We start from the raw sequence: 23,542 nt of genomic DNA on the forward strand, positions 1-23,542 counted from the left end.
TTTTGGTTAGCCTACTATTTGCTCAACTGCTGTCCATCAGCTCTGACAGCCATAAGGTTAATCAACTATTATTGTTTTGACAAAGGTCCCAAAGTAAAGGCTTTCACACTGAGTGAACTCCAAGTCAGACCAAATAAAAACAGTCTGCCCATGGGGTCTTCCAAGAAATACCAGACAGGTCAAACAATGACAATTCTCTGGTAATGAGAATCCAATCCCATTCTGCCCCCTCCAGTGGCTGCCAGGCTCCTGGTTTCACTATGATTGTGAGCTGTTGATGTTCGAGGCTAACACAGAACTGGAGGGGGTTTACGGGAACAGGGCTAGAAAACTTGCTATTCCAAGATTCAAATATTTTTTTCTTAAATGAACACTTCCTAGACTACTACAAGTCTCTTGTTAATTTCCAGAGTTCTGAAAAAGTTAATTTTGACAATTTGTGTCAGTTTCCTCATTGCTTTAATAGAGGAGAAAATTTTCAAATCCACCATTTTCCAAGACCCTGCATTCTGGGCTTCCATTTGACTGCTGTCACTTCTATGATAGAGCCTCTCTCATCAGGTTTTTGAGAATAAAAATGTTAGCTCATCCACACTGTAGAGAACTATGGACTCTCCATCTTGTCTGTGGGCATCAGAGTGAGAGAGTCATGGCTCTTGCCATGGGGCACTCTCAGCCAGTGGCTAGGAGGATAAGCAAAATAAAAGTTTATGGGAGAAAGATGACATTTCAGAAAGGGCAACATGTGATACGGGACCTGAGCACAAAGTGAGAGGACTTCTGGCTGGGGGAAGGCTGGGGACGCTTCATGGGCAGAGGCTTCCAGCATTTCAGTCCGCGGAGCTGATGTGGCATCGTGTGGCTCCAGCCTAGCACGCCTACCTCACAGAGAACACAGATGAGGTCAGGTAGGAAATACAGGGCTCACAGCCCATGGCCCCAAAAGTACAACACACAGTCATCACAGCTGCTCCACTCACTGAGCACCTCCATGTCAGGCCCTGCGCTAGACACCAGGGACCTTCTAACACACGGACAAGGATCCAGTGCCCATGTTGGATGAAGGTTTTACTGTGCTTGCTGGAACTCTGGTCCTTCTACCAGAACTAGTACACTGGGGTGCCTAGGTGGCTCAGGTCACGATCCCCGAGTCCTGGGATCGAGTCCCATGTCGGGCTCCCTGCTCCACAGGGAGTCTGCTTCTCCCTCTGCCCCTCCTCCCACTCATTCTCTCAATCTCACTCTCACTCTCTCAAATAATAAATAAAATCTTAAAAAAAAAAAAAAGATTCAACTTAAAAAAACAAAGTGATAGTAGTATACCGGCAGCCTGGACCGAACGGACACCCGGATTATTCTGCTTGGCTCGCACAGGATCAGCCCACACCAACCAGCTGCCACACTTAAAAAGCCTTAGTTTTCACATAAAGTCAGGAAAAGGCAAGTGGTGTGGCTGCACTGAACCCAAATCCCCACCTGGCAATCTGTCCGGAGCTGCGCAAACGTGTACCCTGCAGATGAGAGCTCCGGGCTTCAGCAGCTCTCCTGCCTTCTGATGTCAGGGCTGAGCGCCAGCCACCTCACATCGCCACTCCTTATGCTGCTGGTTTGAGCTGAAGTAAGAAAAGGAAATTTCTTGTACCCATATCTCAATCTGAAGAGTGTGAAAACGAAAGCAAGACCAAGAAGATAATGTGGCTTAAGAAAAAGAGAAGGCACATTTCTTTGTGGAAGTAAAGTCTATTTCTACGTATTTAAGGCCATTACACATCAAACCTTAAGTAGGACTCATGACCAATATTTAGAAGAAATGAAAAAACAAATGATTTGACAAAAACACAGGGAGACTGGGGTGCCTGGGTGGCTCAGCTGGTCAAGCAGCTGACTCTTAGCTCAGCTGAGGTCTTGACCTCAGGGTCATGACTTCAAGCCCCACACTGGGCTCTACACACTGGGCTCCACGCTGGGCGTAGAGCCCACTTTAAAAACAAACAAACGAAACAAAGGCAGACCATCAAAAAGGCTGAAGTATGAATATGAATAAAATATGTGCTATTCCTCTGAATTTCAATGTATTGAGTGAAAAAATACTGTGATACCAAAACTCTTCAGACAGCAATTAATAACAAATGATCTGTTATACACAACAGAAATTATGTACCTTCAGCAAAAGCAAATATTTGCAATTTTACTTCTAACCAAAAGCTAATGTTTAATGTGCTGAAGACAGCAGAATTTAAAAGGTCATGAGACATTAAAAAAAGGAACTTGCAGCATTCTCAATTAAAGTTATATACTACACATTAAAAATAAATGACCAGTTAACTACATTCATTTGCTGCGTCCATAAGAATTTCTAATGGTCCTGGGGAACTTTCGGACCTGGTACCCATGACAGACACAGCGTCAGAAATGACACATGCATGTGACCACAGATGACAATGCTCCTGAAATGCCATTGTCCCAGCTCCAGAAACAAACCCCGTTTTTTAAGAACACAGTTCAAAGATACAATGCTGAAGAATGACTTTATGCTAAGAAAGTTTAGCACCAAACAGTATGAAACAGTAATGAACTGAAACCCATTCGTGGCCTGGCTTACGGAGGCCCAACCATCTACCTGAGGAACCGAAGGAACAACGTGCTAATATGCCATACGTGTGGAGGTTGGGGGATAAGCCACTGGAGGTATTTTTTGAACTGCTGAAAGAAACTTACTCCTGTCACTCAAACAGAAATTCCTCTCCCAGCTTATCACCACAGATGAGGATGAAGACCTGGGTTGGGGCTGGCATCCTACTGATTTCAAACGTGAATACCGCTCTGCTAGGTCTTCCACTAATATTCACACCAACCCATAAGTCAATTCATTTATTTCCTATGACACAAAGTCACCGAGAATCACATTTGGCAGGACATTAATCTTGTCCATTCCCTACAGAGAAATCAATTTCCAGAAATGAATGTTCTATCTAGAGTTCATTCCCCAAAATGTAAAGATGGAAATAAAACAAAAGCTCTCTTCAAAACTAACAAAAGGGATTAGTACCATTTTTCTAATATCACTAGTAATAAGTGAATGAAAAGCACCAGGTACTATAAGACACTGAACACTAAATATGGCAAGACCTGCATTCCAGAATTCTCAAGTATCTCAATGCACAGTTATCCCGAAAACAAAACCCATCCAGCAAAGATTCCCTCCATGTTTGGCAGTCCCTTCCTGGGTGAACAGCTGTGGCTAAAACTAAATACGGCTCCCAGCTGACAGTCAAGGCTATAGTCTGTCTTATATTCAGCAAGAGACTGACGATCTGCCTCCTTTCTTGGGACAAAAGTCAGGTTCCAAAGGGAAAATGAGTAAGAAAGAAAAACATAATAAATTAAAGATTAAAATATTTTTCATTTTCAAATTTAATTTTGATTTTTAATAATTTTTTATTATATTATGTTAGTCACCATACAGGACATCCCTAGTTTTTGATGTAAAAGTTCCATTGATTTTTTTTTTTAAAGATTCTGAGAGTGAGCGAGCACATGCACAAGAGCAAGCAGGGGTGGGGGGGGTGTTGGAGAGGGAGAGGGAGAGGGAGAAGCAGACTTCCCATTGAGCAGGGAGCCCAAGCCCCTTCCAGGACTCGGGGATCACGACATGGGCTGAAGGCAGACACTTAGCTGACTAGGCCACCCAGGCGGCCCTGATCTTTTTTTTTAATGCTAAAATCGTATGTGCTTATACAGCTGTGTTGTTACACCACAGATGAGTTCAAATGAAAAGTAGTTTGTCTTGTCAGCCGGCTGGATGCATTTCCTGCACATTTCTGCCCCTGAGTTTGGTACTCCTGCCGTATACCAATCTCCCATTCAATTAATAAAACTCTTACATTTCAACATACCACTAAAAAAAAAAAAAAGAGTATTACACACCTAATGGGGGGGGGGGTCCTGCTAAGTGCTGTGGACTGTCCCTTCTCATGTACTCATCAATGCCAGAAACAGTGCCCAAACCTCTTCTCCAGGGCACTCCTCACCTTTGTGGGGCACTCCCCTGACCATGTCTGGCCTTTCCTTCACTCACCTCCACAGTTCCTTGGTCCTTGAAACTTCATTCCAGACCTAGAACAAGAGCACAGGGAAGAGAATGTCTGGTCGTCAACGTGCAGTTGGCACCCGGCTTGCTGGGCACTGCAGAAGGGGCAGAGAGCCAAATCAGAGCCAAGGGGCTCATAGGGGCTACTGATCAAGTCCCCAGTGGCTGAAGTACTCCAGGGAGAGACAGAGTCTGAAGTGTGAAAAAAAGAGTGAGTATTCTGCCATAATTGGAGTATACGGTTCTGGGGAAAGGAGCTGGAGATCCGCTAAGTCCTAAATCCCAAAGGCCTATTGGCAAGAACTGTGAGGAGCCCTCGGGAACTGCGCCTGGAGGAGCGGCAGGGTTACACTGTTTCAGGAGGACCATCGGCTGCCGTCAGAACTGGAAAGGAGGGTAGAGCAACAGGCCCCAGAATGGCTGCTGCACTGGCCTAGAGGGTGTCCCAGAGATGCCAAGATGGTGGAACTGACAGCCACTGGCGGGGGGGGGACACACATCGTCAGCCCTGCTCCATGACCTGCCCTGTAGAAGCATCTGGGAGAGGCTCAGCGTCAGTCCCAGGAGGGGACCAGAGTGCCATGCCTGCCCTCCCTCATTCCCACAGCTGCGTTCTAGGCCTCCCTGGCCTCTCCAGCCGAGGCCAGCCTGATTCCGAAGCCCACACAGCTTCGGTGGGAACCACTGTGGAGCTGTCTGCGGTCCAGCTCCACTGAAGGCCCCATCCCAGAAACTGGCTTTCTGATCCATGGCAGAAGGAACCACCTTCCTCTGAGCCCAGGCCCCCACTTCCACAGCCTTTGGTCATCTGCCAGATCAAAGTTCCTCGGTATTTTTGGAAGGAACGTAAAATTTGTATTTTGCCAAAATCAAGTCTGGTGAGAAGATTTATACATTTTCCTTTTCTATAACTCCCAGTTCAAAACCCAACTGAGAACTTATTTCCCAAATACAGAGTATAATGTGTAATATAACCTGAAAAATACTACCCACCTTTGAGGATCCCTCTGTTAGATCCTGCCCTTTATAGTGGCACCGTGAGGCAAAGATCATCGACCTCATCTTACCTAAGGGGGAAACTATGTCCCAGAGAAGCTGGTGCTATCCAACGGCTAGCACCCTCCTTTCAAACTCTGCCCCTGTAGTATCGCTAGTCTGCTGCCGCGAAAACAGCCAGGGATCCAAATCCAGCCCTGTATGGGACTACCTGGGTGATACTCAGTTTCCCTACTGGTAAAAAAGCGGATAAAAACCCAGGATTTTACGTGACACATTTTAAATGAGTTATAAAATTCAAATAAAAATCTGTGGAAAAAAAATCTGCTATTGATCTTTCTGTAAAATGATACGATAATGTGTGAAAATTAATAAGGAAAACCTCAGGAGACCAGCAGCGGGGGACTCTTCAGACCACAGCACTTGTCAAGTGCGGACCCCACAGGAAAAGATGCACACTGCAAACTGATGCTAGTTTAACTACTACGTTACCATCCCAGAGGGGGTAAGATTTCCTGCCCCAGCAACAGCCCAGCCTGAGAGACACCACTACACTTCCGGTTCCCAGCTACTCCAGTGGACCTTTAGTTTACAGCAGCCTTCCTAACACTTCTATAGAAGCCTCCTGGCCTGTTTTCTGGACTATGATTTTACTGTAAGCTGCTTGTCCCAAACTGCAATTCTCTGCTGTTGCCAAATAAACACAGTTTTGGTGGTAAAATAACTGGCGGTTTCATTTCTAAGGTCAACAAATGCATTTTAGGTTACTTAACAAAGCTCATTTACTCTGCAAGTATTTACAGATGGTACACTAAATGCGAAGAAATTCACTGGCTGCTAGAGACACATGACGCAAAACACAGACAACCCTGATCTAGATAATGAATCTCAGTAAGAGGAAAAGCAGACGTTAAATAAATACGCTATACACTCAGTTAAATTGCGTGGAGCTCTACGAAGAGCTCAGCGCAGCTGCACGCGGGGCCCAGGTGCAGACCGACGCACTCAACAAGCCCAGGGCAAGGACAGCCAGGCTGCACGTATGCGAGCGTCCTGGGCGCAGCGGCCGTGCCACTCAGGAAAATCTTGACTCCCAAGCAGGCCCCAGGAGAGAAATTCCAGAATATTCCAGAAGAGATGGGAGGAGCAAGAAAACCGGTGCCCAAGCCCATCTTAGCAGTGAAGCCTGATGGCAGGGCGCCCGCTTCAGGAGAACCGAGCAGGGTCCGGGCGCTGCCAGAGGCCGGCGGCTTGCAGCGTTGCTCCCCCAAAAGCCGCCCAGATCACCACCCCCGGGGCCGCGAGCGCCCTCTGCCGACCGCGGCATCAGGACCGCCCGACACCGCCTCCCAAATGGGGAACCAAGCCCAGAGCGGGGCCAGCCGTGAGCACTCGGGGACCGTGAAGCCAGCCCTGCCTCCGCCCCGACCAAGCACGCTACCTTGTTCACCTGGGCGGCGCAGAGCAGGTCTCGGGCCTCCAGGAAGGAGAAAACGTGCAGCAGCTCGTGGAGCCCAAGCCGAGGTTCCATCTCGCTCCGCCACCCCGGCCCCTCCCTCCCGCCACGCCTCCTACACGCTTCTGCGCCACTCGGCCAAGCCCCGCCCACCTCACCGCTCTTCCGCCCTGCAGGCCAAACCCCGCCCATCCCGCCGCGCTTCCCTCACGCTTGCGTCAAACTGACCAAACACCGCCCATCCCACCGCCCTTCCGCTTCGCTTGGCCAGGTCTCGCCCACCCCACCGCACTTCCGCCCCGCAGACCAAACCCCGCCCATCCCACCGTGCTTCCGCTACTCAGCCAAACCCCGCCCATCCCATGGCAATTCCGTNCGCGCTTCCATTCCGCTCGGCTAAACCCCACCATCCCACGGTGCTTCCTCTCCACTCAACCAAACGCCGCTCACTCCGCCGCACTTCCGCGCCAGACGCCGAGCCCCCCCAGCCCTGCCACGCTTCCGCTCCACTCAACCAAACCCTGCCCAGTCACCTCACTTCCGGCCCACAGGCCGAGCCCCGCCCAATTGGCCGCGCGTTCGCTCCACTCAACCAAACCCCGGCCAACCCACCGCGCTTCCGCTCCGCAGGCCGACCCCGCCCTGCCTACAGCGCTTCCGCCCCTCAGACCAAGCCCCGCCCCGACTACCGCGCTTCCGCCGTGCAGACTACGCCCACCCAGCCCGCACTGCTCGGGATCTTCTCAATCAATCCTCTTCCTGCCATCCAGCTCTCCGCCTTATGCAGTAGCCAGTCCGCCCCGCTTCTCCCCAACCTTCCACTTGCCTCTGACCACCCCCTTGGCCCTCGCCCTGACCTTTTCTCCTGCACTGACCCTCACGCCAGGGACCTTGAGGCGAGCACCTCCCCAGCCCCGGCCCTCACCCTTGCCAGTGACTGTGCCCTGTCCTGCATTTCGGCCCCACCGCTTACCCTCTCAACCTGGCCTTTAACAAGGTCCTATCCTTTACCAGCGTCCAGCCGCCCCTGGTCCTGACACTCACCCTTACCTTGACCCTGACCCTCCCCTTGAACCTCGCCCTGCTTCTAACCCCCAACCCTGCTACCATCTGCCATCTACCCTACCGAAACCCCTACCTTCACCTGACCCTGGCACCGTAACCCTCACAGTGAACCTTACCCTGGCCGTGACACCCAGCTTCACTCTGACCTTGACATTCAAAGTCAGGGTCAGTGGTCGAGCTGCGGGTACAGGCTGGAATTTATATGGAGCTCAGAGCTCCCAGAAGGTAGCCAGACTGCAGCTTAGAGTTGACAGGAGATGCGGCTGGAGAAACAGGCACACATCCCTCAAGTTTCTCTTGCTAAGTTTCTCTGCTCTGTTTTTAATTCTTCCTGAACTAAGGCTGCACTGTCCCAATTGCTGAGCCCTATGCTAAGTCTTAGGTCTAACAGAGTGAGTCCTTCCCTCCTTTTTCTCTTCTGCCTTAACCCTTTTATTTCTATACAAACTGTAGAAACAGCCTATCAAATCTTACTAGACAACAATCAAGGGCTGATTGGGCTTGTATTTGGATTTACTAAATTAAGACATGAGTTCCAGGAATGCCTATCTCCTTACTTGCTCTGTATCTAAGGAGGTGACACGTCTGGTCCTGGCTCAACCGTATCCTGAAGGTAGAGATGTTGGTAAACCAGCTTAAACCTGATGGGTGCCCAACCTGAGCCATCCCTGGGCTTGACTCCTGCCACCTCACCTCCAAATAAGAGCACTGTATGAAACCCTCAGGACCAGAATAGCCATGAATGGGGCCACTTCCCTGAATAGGGAAGCAGGAACCCTGAACTGATGCCGTCTCGGACACTTGCCTGAATAGGAAGGGAAGGGGGCAGACATCAGGGAGAACTACCTGGGCTTTTCATAGTAAATCTTGAAACCGAACTAGCTTTTAATGACTCTGAAAACAAAACCAAAACAAAACTGCCCTCCCACCTGTGTTTCAGTGTGAGGACATCTTACCCTCTGCACTCCCCTAGACAGCTCTCCCAGGACCGTCCCTGACTAGGAAGGCAGAGCCTGGAGAACCAGCACCATGGCAGGCTCAGCCCCAGAGCCCACTGTCTCCCTCTGATGGGTAGGTCAGCAGCACGCAGACCGGAAGCCAACAGTGCAAGCTGCGGGTCTCCTCTGCTGGAGCTGGACGTCCTCATCACCTGGCTGGGAGCAGGACCAGGCGTGGAGTGGACTGAGTGTGGCTGGGGAGAGGCCATGGGAGGTTGAGTCAGGCTATGCAGAAGAACAAGAAGCCTGGGGACTCTGGGGAGCAGGACAACAGGGCTGGCCCAGCGTCTCAGCCCTCTGGAATGAAGGGCCGAATCAGCTCCGGATTCAACAGCGACTCTTCGAGAGGCCGGTCCACGTGGAAGTCATGGACATGGGGTGGCCCTGGGTGGACCTTGGGGGCAGGTCCCCCTGGGCGCTGGGGAATCGGCAGCTCCGAGGGGTGGGCAGGCAAGGGAGCCGTGAAGAAGTACTGGTGCAGGAGGGCCTGGGGGCAGCAAGCAAGGGAAAGCAGAAGGAAATCAGTCACCTCCCCGTCCCCGCCTCGGCTCGCTTCCCTGTGAGGGAGGACCTGAGCACTGCCCTCCAGAGGCTCGCTCCCACAGCATCTCTGAGCGTTCACCACCCGAACACTATTCCGGGGGCTGGCAGAACAAAGCAGCTGCCCTCGTGGCGTCTTCCACGAGTCAGGGGTGCGGGTGACCAACAAGCTAAAGGAAGATACAGGCTGCATCACACGTCTAGGGCTGTGGAAGAGACAGCAAGGGGGTGAGGGATGCTGGAGAGGCTGCAGGCCTGCAGAGCGATGCTCGAGCAGAGAGGTGCACAGGTGAGGCCCAAGGACATGGAGTGCACCTGGAGCCCAAGGGGGAATGAGCAAAGGGGCAGGAGCTGGCAGGGCCAAGGAGGTGATGGCCCCAAGTGTGTGACACCGTGGGCCCCTAGGACCTGGGCTTCTGCTCTGAGAGGGGGTCACAGGAGAGCCCTGCAGGGGGTATGAGGCGGCTTGCCAGGTGGAGGACACACTGAATGGGCAGAGGCAGGCAATGGCGGGGTGGGGTAGTGTGCAGGGGCTACCAGACTGCGGGAAGCGGTCGGATGGCCTTGGCCCACTTTAGAGGAGCCGATGACGTGAGAACTCACCAGGGGCCACGCCAGTGCTGAGCGTGGGAAGGGAACGGAAGCCATGAGGCTGGGGACACAGGTATATCCAAGACAGAGGCCCTGGCACTACTGGCCATCAGCCCATGGTCCTCCCCCTCCTTCCCTGCCACACAACCCACCCTTCTGAGTCCCCCTTGCCAGACCTCTGCTCATCATTTCTCTCATGCTTAAACCTGCACTCCCCCAAAGTCAGTCCCAACCCCCCACCCTCAGGACCCAGGATGATACCGGGAGTGTATCATGCAAAGTAAGTATCTGTTGAAGGGGAAAGGGATAACACAGATGCACTCTTCTGCAAGGTGGGCATGGACCCCGTGACCTGCCTGTGACCCCCCGGGCTCTGGTTCCAACCCACCACGGTCCTGAGGGGCCTCAACCTCGGGGTGCGGGGCCCGAGTGAGGGGTGTCAGGGAAAGTGGGTCACCGTACCTGGGAGGCTGAGATGCGCTGGCGCGGAGGGTAGAGGAGGAACTGCCCCAGCAGGTCCAAGGCTTGAGGAGACGCGTCGGGCAGCACCTCCTCCAGGGGCACGGGCGCCTGCTCCTTGAAGGAGATCTTGTTGTAGTCGGGCAGCTCTGTGATCTCCTAGAACCACTGTCATTAGTTCTTGCTCGCTATGGCCCACCTGCTCACGCTCGCCCGCGGCTCCCTCTCCTGAAATCCCACATCCCCTCCCTGACTCAGGTACCTGTGCCATACCCAGCTCGGTGAGAAGTGCAAGTGTGCTGGGAGAGAAGGGACAGGACCTAGCCTCAGGCATCCAGCAGGGCAGAAAGGGAGAAGCCCCCGAGGGAGGCCAGGACAGTGGTCTGGGAGGTCAAGGAGGCATGGGGCCATGAGGAGAAGGTGCAGGAAAGGGTGGTCCTGGCTACTGAGGGGAAGGGAGGACACCTGCCCCCACGCCTCCCCACTGGGAACCCTTGCAAACCGGCCAGACTTGAGGGCTGGGGGTGCCCAAGATTCGAAGCACACAGCAAAGCTGTTCGATATCGTTCTCCCCAGGAAAGAGAGGGGATCCGTTCAGCAATTCCCCCAGGATGCAGCCCACAGCCCTGTGGATACAGACCCAAAGAGCTCAGAGATCTCACACCAGGACACACATCTCCCCCCACCAGCTCTGCTGCCTCACACCAGGACACAGGTCTCCCCCCATCATCTCTGTCACTCACACTGGGACCCAGATCTCCCTAACCCCAGTTCTATCCCCTCACACTATAGACAAAGATCTCCTGCCACCAGCTCCATCACCTCACGCTAAGGACACAGATCTTCCCACACAGCACCCACACCTCATACTGGGGCCAAGGAACCACAAACAGCACAGATGCTTCATATCTAGGAATACAGACTCGTAAACAAAGACCACAAGCCTAGAACACAGAACATATCCCCCTACCGAACAGCTCACTGGCCTCAACCCTAGAAAACACAGTGACACCCTCAATAGTTCTGGGACTTCTCAGAGCCTCAACTTCTGGGACACACAGCCACCACCATACACTCCTCGCCTTCTGGGGCAGACCTCCAGAACAGCCCCTACGGCTCAAGCTCTTGGACCATACAAACCATCCTACCCCAAATAAAGGCTTTGAGCCTTCACACTCGGGGACCCGGGCCTCTGGATAGCTCACCTCCTGGGATAGATGCAACCCCTTATACACTAACGTAGGTGATCCATATGCCTTGAGACTCAGACCACCTCCCCCACTCCAGCCCAGAAGCTTCCCACTCTGATCACACCTAATCCCCACCCAGCTCAAAAATGTCATAGAGAGGAAAACTGACACCAAACTCCTCAGACACCCCAACCAAGGAAGACACCCCCAAGGCAACCTATAGTTCACAGAAGACACCCCCAAATAGCTTAGCAACCCCAAAGCCCAGGAGAAAAAGGTGACTCCATAACCCACCTTCCCCCAAGCCCAGCCCACAGGAGCCTCACCACAGGTCAACGCCCTGGTCATACTGGCGGGCGCCGTACAGGAGCTCAGGGGCTCGGTACCACCTGTGAGGAGGAGGGCGGGAAGTCACAACCAGGTCGCTGGTCTGCCAGAAGGCTGCCTGGATAGGTCACCCCAGCCCCACATCAGACCCACAAGCAATGTCTGAATTGAAGGTTTAGAAGCACCTCATCCCCACTGAGAAGCTTGGGGCCCGTCCATTGCCAAGCCCTGCCTGCAAACTGGCCTCCCCTACCTGGTGGCCACCTGGTGTGTGTAGAGGCGGCTGCCATCTGGGGAAAACACCCGGGCCAGGCCAAAGTCCGCTATCTTGAGCTGGCCTGAGGCACTGATGAGCAGGTTGGCCGGTTTCAGGTCCTGCGCGCACCAAAGGAAGCATCAGTTCCTCCAGATCCCCCAGAGGACCTTGGGACGGGAGAGCTTGGCAGGCTAAGCCCATGGGTCAGCCCAGGCCCCCCCCTCTCCAGGGCCACTTACTCTGTGGTGTGGCCACACCACAGGTACTATCCTCTCTGACCACGCCTTCTTCAAGGGCTGGCCCCGCAGGTCCCGCCACGGCCCATGCAGAGACTGACCCGATGCACGATGTTGTTGGCATGGCAGAACGCGACACCCCTGAGCAGCATCTGCAGGTAGCTCTTGACCTGTGCCTGGGCCAGTGGCCTCTGGGCGTGGCGCACCACCTCAGCCAGATCTGACAGCATGAACTCGAAGGCCAGCACAAAGCCTGCGCCGTGCGGGAACACGGCCTTCAGCTGCACCACCTGCGGGGCAGGCATCCTGTCACTCCTGGACCCACATTGCTCAGACCGTCTCTGGGACCCCCAGCCCTTGCCCTTGCCCTGACAGAGGACAAGGCAGGCAGAGGTGATGCGAGATCTGAGCTCAGAAAGGAGTTCTGAGTTCTCTATTGGCTCCGCTCTCTGGAGAGAAGGCAGGTCCCCATCTAACACTGCACTCACACTCAGGGAAAAGGAGGTCTAAGGAAGGTCACCTACGGCAGGAACTCGGAAATCACCTGGGGGGCAACCCTCTCTCTCACACACACAGCACAGGTCTCCTCTGGTTTCCTCTAGGGCCATGAAACCCCAGCATCAGGAGACACATCACATATATTTCCTGAGGGCCCACGGGTCACAGGGACTAGGCAGCACAGCAGTGAGCAGGAGCAAGGCCTGGCAGGTCCTGATGACTTTAAGGAGCTCACAGCACAGGGACACACACACCTAACACATGAGAAAGCAAACCGCCAGGGTGTGTCCAGGTTCTGAGGACAGAGAGAATAAAACTGGTGGGGTCAGTAACCCAGGGATGTGGGAAGGAGCTGAGGGCCGAGGGACCACAAGCACAAAGGCCCAACGTGGGAACAGGTAGGAGGCTGGAGGGTCGAGGGCATGTAGGATCCTCGAGGGGAAGGACATTTGCTCGGTTCTGTGGCCTGGACGGTGTCACAGGAGACACCTCAGAAGTTATGTGAAATGAACGAAGAGGGGGCTGGAGTTCTCTGCGTGAAAAAAAGCCAGTGGGTTTTTCAAGTGACGAAGTGGATTCCATCCACGCTTGTTGACAGTGGGGAGAGGAGCACAGTGAGGAAGCAGCTGCACTGGCTCCAGTGAGAGCGGAAGGTGGCCAGGGCTCAACTCCGGAGGGTTTTACGGTTGAACACTCTGGGCTGCTGACTCGGGCTGAGGGGCCCTGTCAGCTGCCTTCTTACGGGCCCTCCACCTCTCCCACACGTGGGCTGTCTGCACGTCCCTGGACTGCCCTCAAAAAAATGCAAACAGACTTATTGCTGGTTTTCAGACTTTGAAGGTAGCACACAATCATTTCACAGATCACACACATACATTCAGATAATATACAGGATTATAAAACAAACAACAGAAGAAACATCCTATCACCTACAATCAACCTTACAGTACATTCTGGCAGACTTTACAACAGATATGGCGTGTACTAACACATATTTTCATATATATATATATATATATACACACATGTTTTCATACAAAACTAGGATGACATGTTTTTATATGTGTTTTATAAACAGTTTTGCAACATGCTTTTGTCATATATCCAATATATCATAGAAAACTCCAGAGGATAAGAGACAAGCAGGAGCACGACACAAATGTCACTCCCCAGGGATGAGAGAAAGCATGGTGCAGAGCAGTGAGGCTGGGGGTGTATGTCTCTCTCCCCGTGTGCCCACAGCACCTCCAGTCCCATCACAGACGAACCAGGCCACGTGGGCCCTGCCTTCTCTGTGCATCTCCCCTACTGCACTTAAGTTACCAGAAGCTGGTTCGGGGCCCATGCGCAGCACAAGGTAGGGCCTAAGGGTGGACCCCAGGTTAGAACATTTGGACTCCTCAATCAGACCCCAGCCAAAGCCTCCACGGACCAGCTGCGTGCCCACAGCTGGTGGATGAGCCTCCTCCCCTGGCCCGAGAAGAACGGGAGATCCTGAAACTGGCCTTGCAGAGCAGCAACTCAGAACGACAAAGAACCTAACACAGTTAACCCAGCCTGTGGAACAAAACAGAACTCAACAGAGGCAGGTATCGTCATCATTACAAATCACCAAATGTGTGATGAAAAGAAGTCAGTGAATAAATGAATGAATTATGAGTACAGGAAGAAATAAGTGGGTAAGAGGGAATGAGTGCAGAATGACTTAAGTGGGGGCCGAGGTGCACAAGACAGGAGTAAGGGAGGGGTGCGGGAGGAGCACAGGGAACCCAGACCAACTCACGTGCTGATTGTCCTCGATCTCCTGCAGGGCCTTGATCTCCCGCAGGGCCTGGTTGGGGATGCCATCCTCCAGGCGCCGCAGAGCCACCTTCTTGAGCGCCACGATCTCTCCAGTCTGCGGGACACAACGCTGACACTGCCACCCATCCCGGGGAGGGGAAAGGCGTGCGCCTCGGGACAGGTGTCATGTGGGGGGTCGCAGAGGCCCAAGGCCCTCGGGGGAGTGGTAAGCGCCCCCACCCCGTTCTGGAGGGAAATCAGGTCTAGCCTGGGCCCCAGCTGCTGCAGCGCCCAGATTTTGACGCCACGCTCCTCGGGGCACTCGCGGGATGATTGCGGTGGCATCGCGGGTGACTGGGCAGCTGACCGCAACCTGGACGGCGCCCCCTGAAGGGGGCCGAAGTGGTGGGCGCACACCACGTAGCGGGGCGGCTGGCGCAGCGGTGCAGACGTGGGGCGGGAAAAGGGGGGGGGATGTCTCGGCCAGGAACTGCTGGAAGCCGAGCGGGCAGGCCTGCGCGCCGCCCCGCGCCCGGCTCACCTCCACGTGCTTGGCCTTGAAGACGATGCCGTGCGCGCCCTCCCCGATGCGGCCCAGGATGCAGTACTGGTCCATGCCTGCGCCCCCGCGGGCCCCGCCCCTCCCCGCTGGCCCCGCGCGGCTGCCTAGCAACGAGCTGCCACCCGGTGCCGGCAGCTGCGGACGGCGTCTGGGCCTCGTCTACGCCTTCGCCGCTTCCCCGCGGCCAGGCCGCAGCCCACTATATTCGGGGGAAGCCATTGTGCGCGGAAGGCGCAATGGCGCCCAGTGCCCCCTCCCCGCACCCCCAGACGTCACGTGACCGGCGACGCCGGGGCACGCAGCGGGGGTCGGAGCCGCCGCGCCTGGGGGTGGGGCTTCGCGGCCAGGTGGGCGGGGCGGGGCCGTGCGGTCGCGATAGGAAGGTATCGCAGGTGGGGGCGGGGCTACGCGTCTGGGGCGGGGGCTCCTGGCGACAGGGCGGGGCCTCCTGGAGAGGCGGGGCCAGCTCCGTCCCACCAGGCCAGGATCCTCACCTGCAGCTGGTCATGCCAGCTTCAAGGACACTCTGGAGCCAGTGATGATGGGAGCCTGGTCTAGGGCCAAGTTGTGGAAGGAACGTGGGTGGGGCCTCCCTTCTGGAAGGTCAGCTGGCAACACGTAGAGACATCTTTTAAAAAGTTCGAACTCTGACCAGAAAGTCCACGTCTAAGGCTTCTCATGAGGTAACATTTGGAGGAATTTGCATGAGTGATTCTAAAGAACTCCATACCATCAAAGGATGTGGACAAAAAACACAAGTTGCTCTTAAACCCCTGAAAAGATGCTCGGTCTCACACACAAGATAAATGCAAAATAATCTACGATTTTCCACCTATCAAATGACTAATGATCCCAGATCTAATCCATTAGCCAGGCTGTGGGAAAACAGGAGCTCTTATACATTGCTGGTGGGAGTGTAACTTGGCAATGTTGATAAGTTACAGATGCATATCCCTGGACTCAGCAAGGCCACTTCTAGAAATTCCCCAGCAGATATACTGCACACATGTGAGATGACGTGACGTGTGCAAAGTTACTCATCGCAGCACCAAGTGAACAGCAAGAAACTGGAAACACCACAGATGTCCATCAGTAGGAGAGCGCCTAAATGGTGGCACACCCATCCAGTGGAATATGTGGCCTGATGCTTTTTTATGTGCAGTCATAAGAAGCCTTCTAAGATACATTGTTTAGTTAAAAAGGCAAGATGCAGAACAGAGCATACAGTGTGCCCCTAGCTGTGTAAAGAAAAGAAAAAAACCTAACTAATGCCTGTTCATCCATTACAAGGTATCTGTAAAGTTACTCAAGATTTCAAAATTGCAGTGACCTGGTGGAGGGACTGCAAGTACCGGGGACAGGGAAGGAGGTAAACTTTTCGCTGGGCCTCTTTGTATTCTTGGAGTTTTGAACTGTATCGTTTATTAATTTTTCAAAAAGGTAAGTATTTTCTTGCTCAGAAGTTCCACCTTTGTTTTAAAAATTGCAGAAGAATGCCTTGATGTCCAAATGAAGATATTCACCATTTGATGATAGCAGAGGCCAGAAAACAACCCAAATATCCCATGGAAGAATGGGTAGATAAGTCATGGGAGTGCTTTAGAATGGAGTATTTTGTAGCTATTACAAGTGGTGAGGAAATGGATGTGGCATGGGGAAAGGATGGTCTTCAAAAACTAGTACTGGGTCATTTGAAAGGTCATATGAGGAAAAAAATGGTATTGACCCGAACCTCACACCATACACAAAAACTGATTCCAGATGGACTGCAGAACTAAATACAGAAGGTAAACAATGAAGTTTTGGGAGAAAACAGAATGTCTTAATGACTTTGGGTTAGGTAAGATTTTTCTTAAAGAAGTTATGGAAAGCACTAAAAGGGAAATTGAAAGCCCTAACATGAGAAATTGGACTTTATCAATAGTAAGAACATTTGTCCTTCAAAAGATAGCACTAAAGAGTGAAAAGGAAAGCCACGGAATGGGAGAAGATACCGAAATACATATATATGACTAAGGCTCCTATCTAGAACTTATAAAGAATTCATAAAAAATAAGTAAGAAGCAGACAAAGTTACCAGAAAAATGGGCAAAACCTGGAGTAGGCACTTCACAAAAGGCAATACCCAAATAGCCAATAAATATTTGACAAGGTCTGTGCTAACTTCACTAGTCATAAGGAAATTTCAAGTTAAAACAATTTTACTGGGACGCCAGGGTGGCTCAGTTGGTTGAACATCTGACTCTTAATTTCAGCTCAGGTCATGATCTCAGGGTTGTGGGACTGAGCCCTGCATCAGGCTCCGTGCTCAGCAGGGAGTCTGCTTGTCCCTCTCCCTCCCCTCACTCGTGCTCTCTCTCTAAAATAAATAAATAGGGGCACCTGGGTGGCTCAGTTGTTGAGCATCTGCCTTCGGCTCAGGGCATGATCCATGGTCCTGGGATCGAGCCCCGCATCGGGCTCCCTGCTCCACTGGGAGCCTGCTTCTTCCTCTCCCACTCCCCCTGCTTGTGTTCCCTCTCTCGCTGGCTGTCTCTCTGTCAAATAAATAAATAAAATCTTTTTTAAAAATTTAAAAAATAAAATAAATACATAAAATCTAAAAACTCCGAATTTTACTGTAACCACTCAGAATCACTTAAATGAGAAAGACAATACCAAATGCTGGCAAAGACGTCAAGCAGCCAGAACTCTCATACACTGCTGATGTGAGAGCAAGTCCATACAGCCACTTTAAACAGTTTCATACTATATTTTCAAACTCATGTGGAGATTTTTACATATTTATAGATGGATAGATAGATACATACGCACATACACATATGTGATCTAGTAATTCCACCCCTAGGAATTAAACTTGGCAGAAGGGCATATAGGTATGTTCCCAAAGGACATACAGGTTCATAGCAGCACTCTTTAATAGCCCAACCTGGAAACAACCCAAATGTCCACAGTAGAATGGATAAATAAACTGTGAATATTTACCCAATGGAGTTCTACAGAGTGATGAGAATGAACGAAGCATCACCACTGGCAACAACATGGATGAATCATAAACACCACGTTGAGCCTAAGAAGCTAGACACAAAAGAATGTGAAATGGTGTACCCACTGTGGAAAACAGCACGGTGGTTCCTCAAAAATTAAAAACAGAACTGCCATATGATCTAGCAAATCTACTTTGGGGTATATATCCAAAAGAACTGAAAGTGGGATCCTGAAGAGATATTTGTACACCTATTTTTATATTAGCATTATTTACAATGGCCAAAAGGAGAAAGCAACCCAGGTGTCCATTAACAGATGAATAGATTTTAGAATGTGGTATATATGTACAATAGAATATTATTTATCCTTAAAAAGGGAGGAAATTCTGACACATGTTACAGCATGGATGGACCTTGAGTACATTATGCTAAGTGAAATAAGCCAGTCATGAAAAGACAAACACTGTAGGATTCCACTTACATGTGGTATGTAGAATAGTCAAATTCATAGAAATAGAAAGTGGACTGGTCAGTGCTAGGGGCTAAAGGGAGTGGGGTGAAGAAAACAGGGAGCTATTGTTTAATGGGTATAGCATTTCAATTTTAGCAAATGAAAAGTTCTGGATATTGGTTGACCAACAATATAAATATGCTTAACACTACTGAACTGTGCACTTAAAAATGGTTCAGGGGCGCCTGGGTGGCACAGCGGTTAAGCGTCTGCCTTCGGCTCAGGGCGTCATCCCGGCGTTATGGGATCGAGCCCCACATCAGGCTCCTCTGCTGTGAGCCTGCTTCTTCCTCTCCCACTCCCCCTGCTTGTGTTCCCTCTCTCGCTGGCTGTCTCTCTCTCTGTCGAATAAATAAATAAAAAATCTTTAAAAAATAAAAAAAATAAAAAAAATAAAAATAAAAATGGTTCAAAAAACAAAATAAATGATTCAGATGGTAAACTGTAATTTGTTTTCCCCACAATGCAATTTTTTAAAAAGATTTTATTTATTTGAGAGTGAGAGAGGAGAGAGAACAAGTGGGGAAGAGGCAGGCAGAGGGAGAAGCAGACTCCCCGCTGAGCAGGGAGCCCGAAGCAGGGCTCGAGACCAGGACCCTGGGGTCATGACCTGAGCCGAAGGCAGACGCTTAACCGACTGAGCCACCCAGGCGCCCCCACAATGAAGTTTTTTAAATTAAAAATCTAAAAAGAAATGAAGGGAGTGGGCACCTGGGTGTCTCAGTTGGTTACACACCTAACTTTCCATTATCCCCAATCTGTTTATTTATTCAATCATTTATTTATATTACTGTGGACATAGTAATGGCTCAGGTCATGGTCCAAGGTCCTGGGATCGAGGCCACATTGGGCTCCCTGCTCAGCAGGGAGTCTGCTCCTGTCTCTCCCTCTGCCTCCCCCCTCATGCTCTCTCTCTCTCAAATGAATAAATAAAATCTTGAAAATAAGAAAGAAAGAAAGAAAAAGAGAGAGAGAGAAAGAAAGGAATGGAATATGAGGGACCTGTAGGACAATAATAGTGCTTCTAACATTTAGGAGAGGAGAAAGAGCACAGGGCTGAAAAAAATATTAGAATAAATAATGACAGAAAACTTCACAAATATTGGGGGAAAGATTTTAGAAGCTGAGTGAACCCCAAACAGAATTAACTCAAAGAGATCCATGCCCAGAAACATCATAATCAAATTTGTGGACACTAAAGGGAAAAGAAGAACACTTGAAAGCATCCATAGGGAGATGATACATTGCCTACAAAGCACAAAGTCTCCAGATTTCTCACCAGAAGTCATGGAGGCCAGAGAAGTGGCACAGCGTTTTTCAGGTGCTAAGAGAAGAATTCCATATCCAGGGAGAAAATCCATCAGAAATGAAAGGGAAATGAAGACATTCTCAAAGGAAGGAAAACAGAGATTTTGTTGTTAGCAGACCTCACCTAGAAGAATTGCCAAAGGAAGTCCTTGAGACAGAAGGGAGACGATAACAGAAGAAAGCAGGGAATGCTGGGAGTGAAAAAGAGGAGTAGAACAGGTTAATATTTGGTGAATATGATAGGTTATTCTTCTTTACTTGGGTTTTAAAAATTGTTTGATATTTGTTTTTTTAAAAAGACTTTATTTATTCATTTGAGAGAAAGACAAAGAGAGCACAAGTAGGGGGAGAGGCAGAGGGAGAGGGAGAAGCAGATCCCCCACTGAGCTGGAGCCCGATGTGGGGCTCGATTCCAGGACCTGGAGATCAAGACCTGAGCCAAAGGCAGACACTTAACCATCTGAGCCACCCAAATTGTTTGATATTGGAAAGCAAAACTTATAGCATTGTTTGAAGTGGTTCTTAAAGTAGTCACAGACAAGACTGAAAATGGAAAGTAAAAATCTGCTTTAGAAAAAAGGGCACAGGAGCCAACCGAAAGAGCTCCCCACAGCCAATGCTGAAACTGTCTGTCCGACGAAATAAATAATGTAGTATTGGATTATAGCCCCAGGTATAAAGTAAATGTCCATGGGTTCACAGTAATATAAATAAATGACTGAGTAAATAAACAGATGGGGGATAATGGAAAGTCTCTTATGCAGGAGAAAATAATTTATGTAGGTGCTCTGATCTCAGGAGGTGCGGCGTGACTCCCCGCTCCTTAGTGCGGGTGGTACATTGTGTCTTCCTGGCAAAGAGGACAGTATGGAAAGGGAGTACAAGGACTATGCAGGGGAGACACCTGACAGCAGACCATCTCAGCCAGGAGATCAAGGTCAACATCACTAGTGATAAGTTGTGCTGACGGTACGTATCACAGATATGCGGAAAGACTAGAACGTTTCCTCTGTGGTCTCCACCCGCCAACCCCCGCAATCCCATAACCTCCATCTAAACATGAGAAAAACACCAGGAAAAGCCGAACTTGGGGACAATCTACAAAAATACTTGACTAACACTCCTCGAAACTGTCAAGACCATCAAAATAAGGAAAGTCTGAGAAACTGTCAGAGCTGAGAAGAGCCTAAAGAGATGTAACAACTAAAACTCGGTACCTTGGATGGAAACCTGGAAGAGAAAAAACACATTAGGTTAAAACTAAGGAAATCTGATGGGGCACCTGGGTGGCTCAGTCGTTAAGCATCTGCCTTTGGCCCAGGGCGTGATCCCAGGGCTCTGGGATCAAGCCCTGCATTGAGCCCCGCATTGAGCCCCGCATTGAGCCCCGCATTGGGCTCCCTGCTCTGCTAGGAGCCTGCTTCTTCCTCTCCCACTCCCCCTGTTTGTGTTCCCTCTCTCGCTGGCTGTGTCTCTCTCTGTCAAATAAATAAATAAAATCTTAAAAAAAAAAACTAAGGAAATCTGAATAAAATATGTACTTTAGCTAATAACAATGTATCGATATTGTTTATTAATTGTGACAGACGTACCATATTAATATAAAATGTTAATAGGAGAAACTGGGCGTTAGGCATATGCAAACTCTGTATTATCTTTGCAGTTTTTCTGTAAATCTAAAACTATTCTAAAATTTTAAAGTTTCCTTTAAAATGTGTATATATATAAAAACACTAATCCAAGACAGCCAGAGGGGTTCTATCAAAATAAGGCAAAGTAGACTTCAGAACAAAGAAAGCTACCAGTGTCAAAGAGAAACATTATAATTAGTAAAAAGGGTCAATTCATTAAGAAGATTTAATCTAAAATGTGCATGCACCAAGCAATAAAATTGACAGAACTGAAAAGAGAAATAGACATATCTCCGGTTACAGTTTTCTATCACAGTAATTGACAGAACCACCAGACAGAAAATCAGCAAAGACACAGGAGAACTGAGCAAAACTACCAACCACGCACCCCCGAGTGCGCAGACGTAGACAAGCTCATTACAAGTGTAGATGGGAAGGCAAAGAAACTAGAAGAGCTATTTTTTAAGTTTATTTATTTATTTGTTTGTTTTTAAGTAATGTCTACACCCAGTGTGGGGCTTGAGCTCACAACCCCGAGATCAAGAGTCACACGCCCTCTGAGCCAGCAGGTGCCCCTAGAATAGCTATTTTCAAAAGTGCTGAAAAGGAAGAATAAAGTTCGAGGGAGGAAACACCCTTCTCAATTGTAGGGAGTTGTGTATCGCTACAGTAATCAAAACAGTGTGGTAATGGCAGGCAAACAGATACATAAATCAATGGAACAGAATAGAGTCCAGGGATAGGCCTAAAAAAGTACCGCCAATTTTTTGTTTCGTTCTCTAAATTGAAATATAATTCACATACCATAATATTCCCCCCTTTTAAAGTGCACTCTTAGGTGATGTTTGGTATATTCACAAAATTTTTAAATACTCACAAGATTGCAACCATCACCACTATCCAATACCCAGGGTATATTTTCATCACCCTCCAAAAAGACCCTCTCCCCATTAGCGGTCATTCCCCTCTCCTCTCTTCTCCCAATCCTGGACAACCACTAATCCACTTCCTATCTCTATGAATTTGCCTAGTCTGGACATTTTATGTAAATAAAATCATACAACATATGACATTTTGTGTCTGACTTTCTTCACTTAGCATTTTTTAAGGTTCAGCCATGTTGTAACATGTATCAGTATCTCATTCCTTTTTTATGAATAAATCATATCCATCATATGGGAATACCTCGTTTTGTTTATTCATTCCTTAGGTGATGGACATTTAGGTTGGTTCCACTTTTTGGCTCTGTTATAGTGCTGCTATGAACATTTGTGTACAAGTTTTTGTGTGCAATTATGTTTTCGGTTCTCTTGGGTATATATATGTAGGGGTGGAACTGCCTGGCCCTATGGTAACCCTGTTTAACTCTTTGAGTCGCTGCCACACCTTGACCGAAGTGGCTGCACCTGTTTATGTTCCCACCAGAGGTGTATGAGAGTTCCTATTTCCCCACATCCTTGCCAACACATTGACCATCTTTTTTATTTCGGTCACCCTGGTAAGCATAAGGTGGTTTGATTTGTATTTCCCTAATAACTAACACTGTTGGGCGTATTTTTATGTGCTTGTAGGCCATTTGTATATCTTCTCTGGGAAATGTCTGTTCAAGTCCTTTCCCCATTATCTACTGGGATATTTGTTTTTATATTGTTGACTTGAAAGAGTTCTTTACGTGTGCTGGATGCTACATTCTTACCAAATATATGATTCACAAGTATTTTCTCCTATTCTGGGAGTTATCCTTTTCACTTCCTTGACAGCGTTCTTTGAAGCACAAATTTCATCTTTTTCACTTTCTTGATAGTGTTTTTTGAAGTACGAATTTCATTTCAAATTTCAAGCATAAATGAAAAAAAAGATATGATGCTTTTGCTATAGGCATCATATCTAAGAAACCACTGACTAATCCAAGACCACAAAGACTTCTATTTTCTAAGAGTTTCATAGGGTTAGCTCTTATATTTAGGTCTTTGACCTATTTCAAGTTCATCTTTTGATGTGGTTTGAGACAGAGGTCCAACTTCATTATTTTGAATGTGGACATACAGTTGTCTTAGCA

At 49.5% G+C, this 23,542-nt stretch overlaps 1 protein-coding gene across 16 annotated transcripts in view; it reads right to left on the minus strand.

Moving 5' to 3' along the window:
- Window positions 1-15,335, minus strand: part of CDK20 (cyclin dependent kinase 20) — a 65,541-nt gene extending 50,206 nt beyond the window's left edge. For 7 of the 16 annotated variants that reach the window (XR_004621736.1, XR_004621733.1, XR_004621735.1 and 4 more), the window contains exons 1-8: window positions 15,026-15,334; window positions 14,486-14,599; window positions 12,306-12,494; window positions 11,966-12,087; window positions 11,712-11,774; window positions 10,698-10,821; window positions 10,199-10,354; window positions 4,079-4,116 (exon numbers count right to left, since the gene is read on the minus strand). Coding sequence is in view for 10 of the 16 variants with exons in the window: in XM_034647072.1 (XP_034502963.1) it covers window positions 4,079-4,116; window positions 10,199-10,354; window positions 10,698-10,821; window positions 11,712-11,774; window positions 11,966-12,087; window positions 12,306-12,494; window positions 14,486-14,599; window positions 15,026-15,100 (881 nt within the window). In the remaining 6 variants the exon portion in view is untranslated. Of the gene's footprint in view, window positions 1-11; window positions 879-1,476; window positions 1,614-4,078; window positions 4,117-8,743; window positions 9,093-10,198; window positions 10,355-10,697; window positions 10,822-11,711; window positions 11,775-11,965; window positions 12,088-12,305; window positions 12,495-14,485; window positions 14,600-15,025 lie in introns of those variants that run through there. The other 9 variants (XR_004621731.1, XM_034647069.1, XM_034647068.1 and 6 more) reach the window with 5 other exon arrangements.
- Window positions 15,336-23,542: the final 8,207 nt, after the last annotated feature.

Source organism: Ailuropoda melanoleuca, chromosome 17 (genome assembly GCF_002007445.2).
Source record: "Ailuropoda melanoleuca isolate Jingjing chromosome 17, ASM200744v2, whole genome shotgun sequence".
Lineage (NCBI taxonomy): Eukaryota > Metazoa > Chordata > Mammalia > Carnivora > Ursidae > Ailuropoda > Ailuropoda melanoleuca.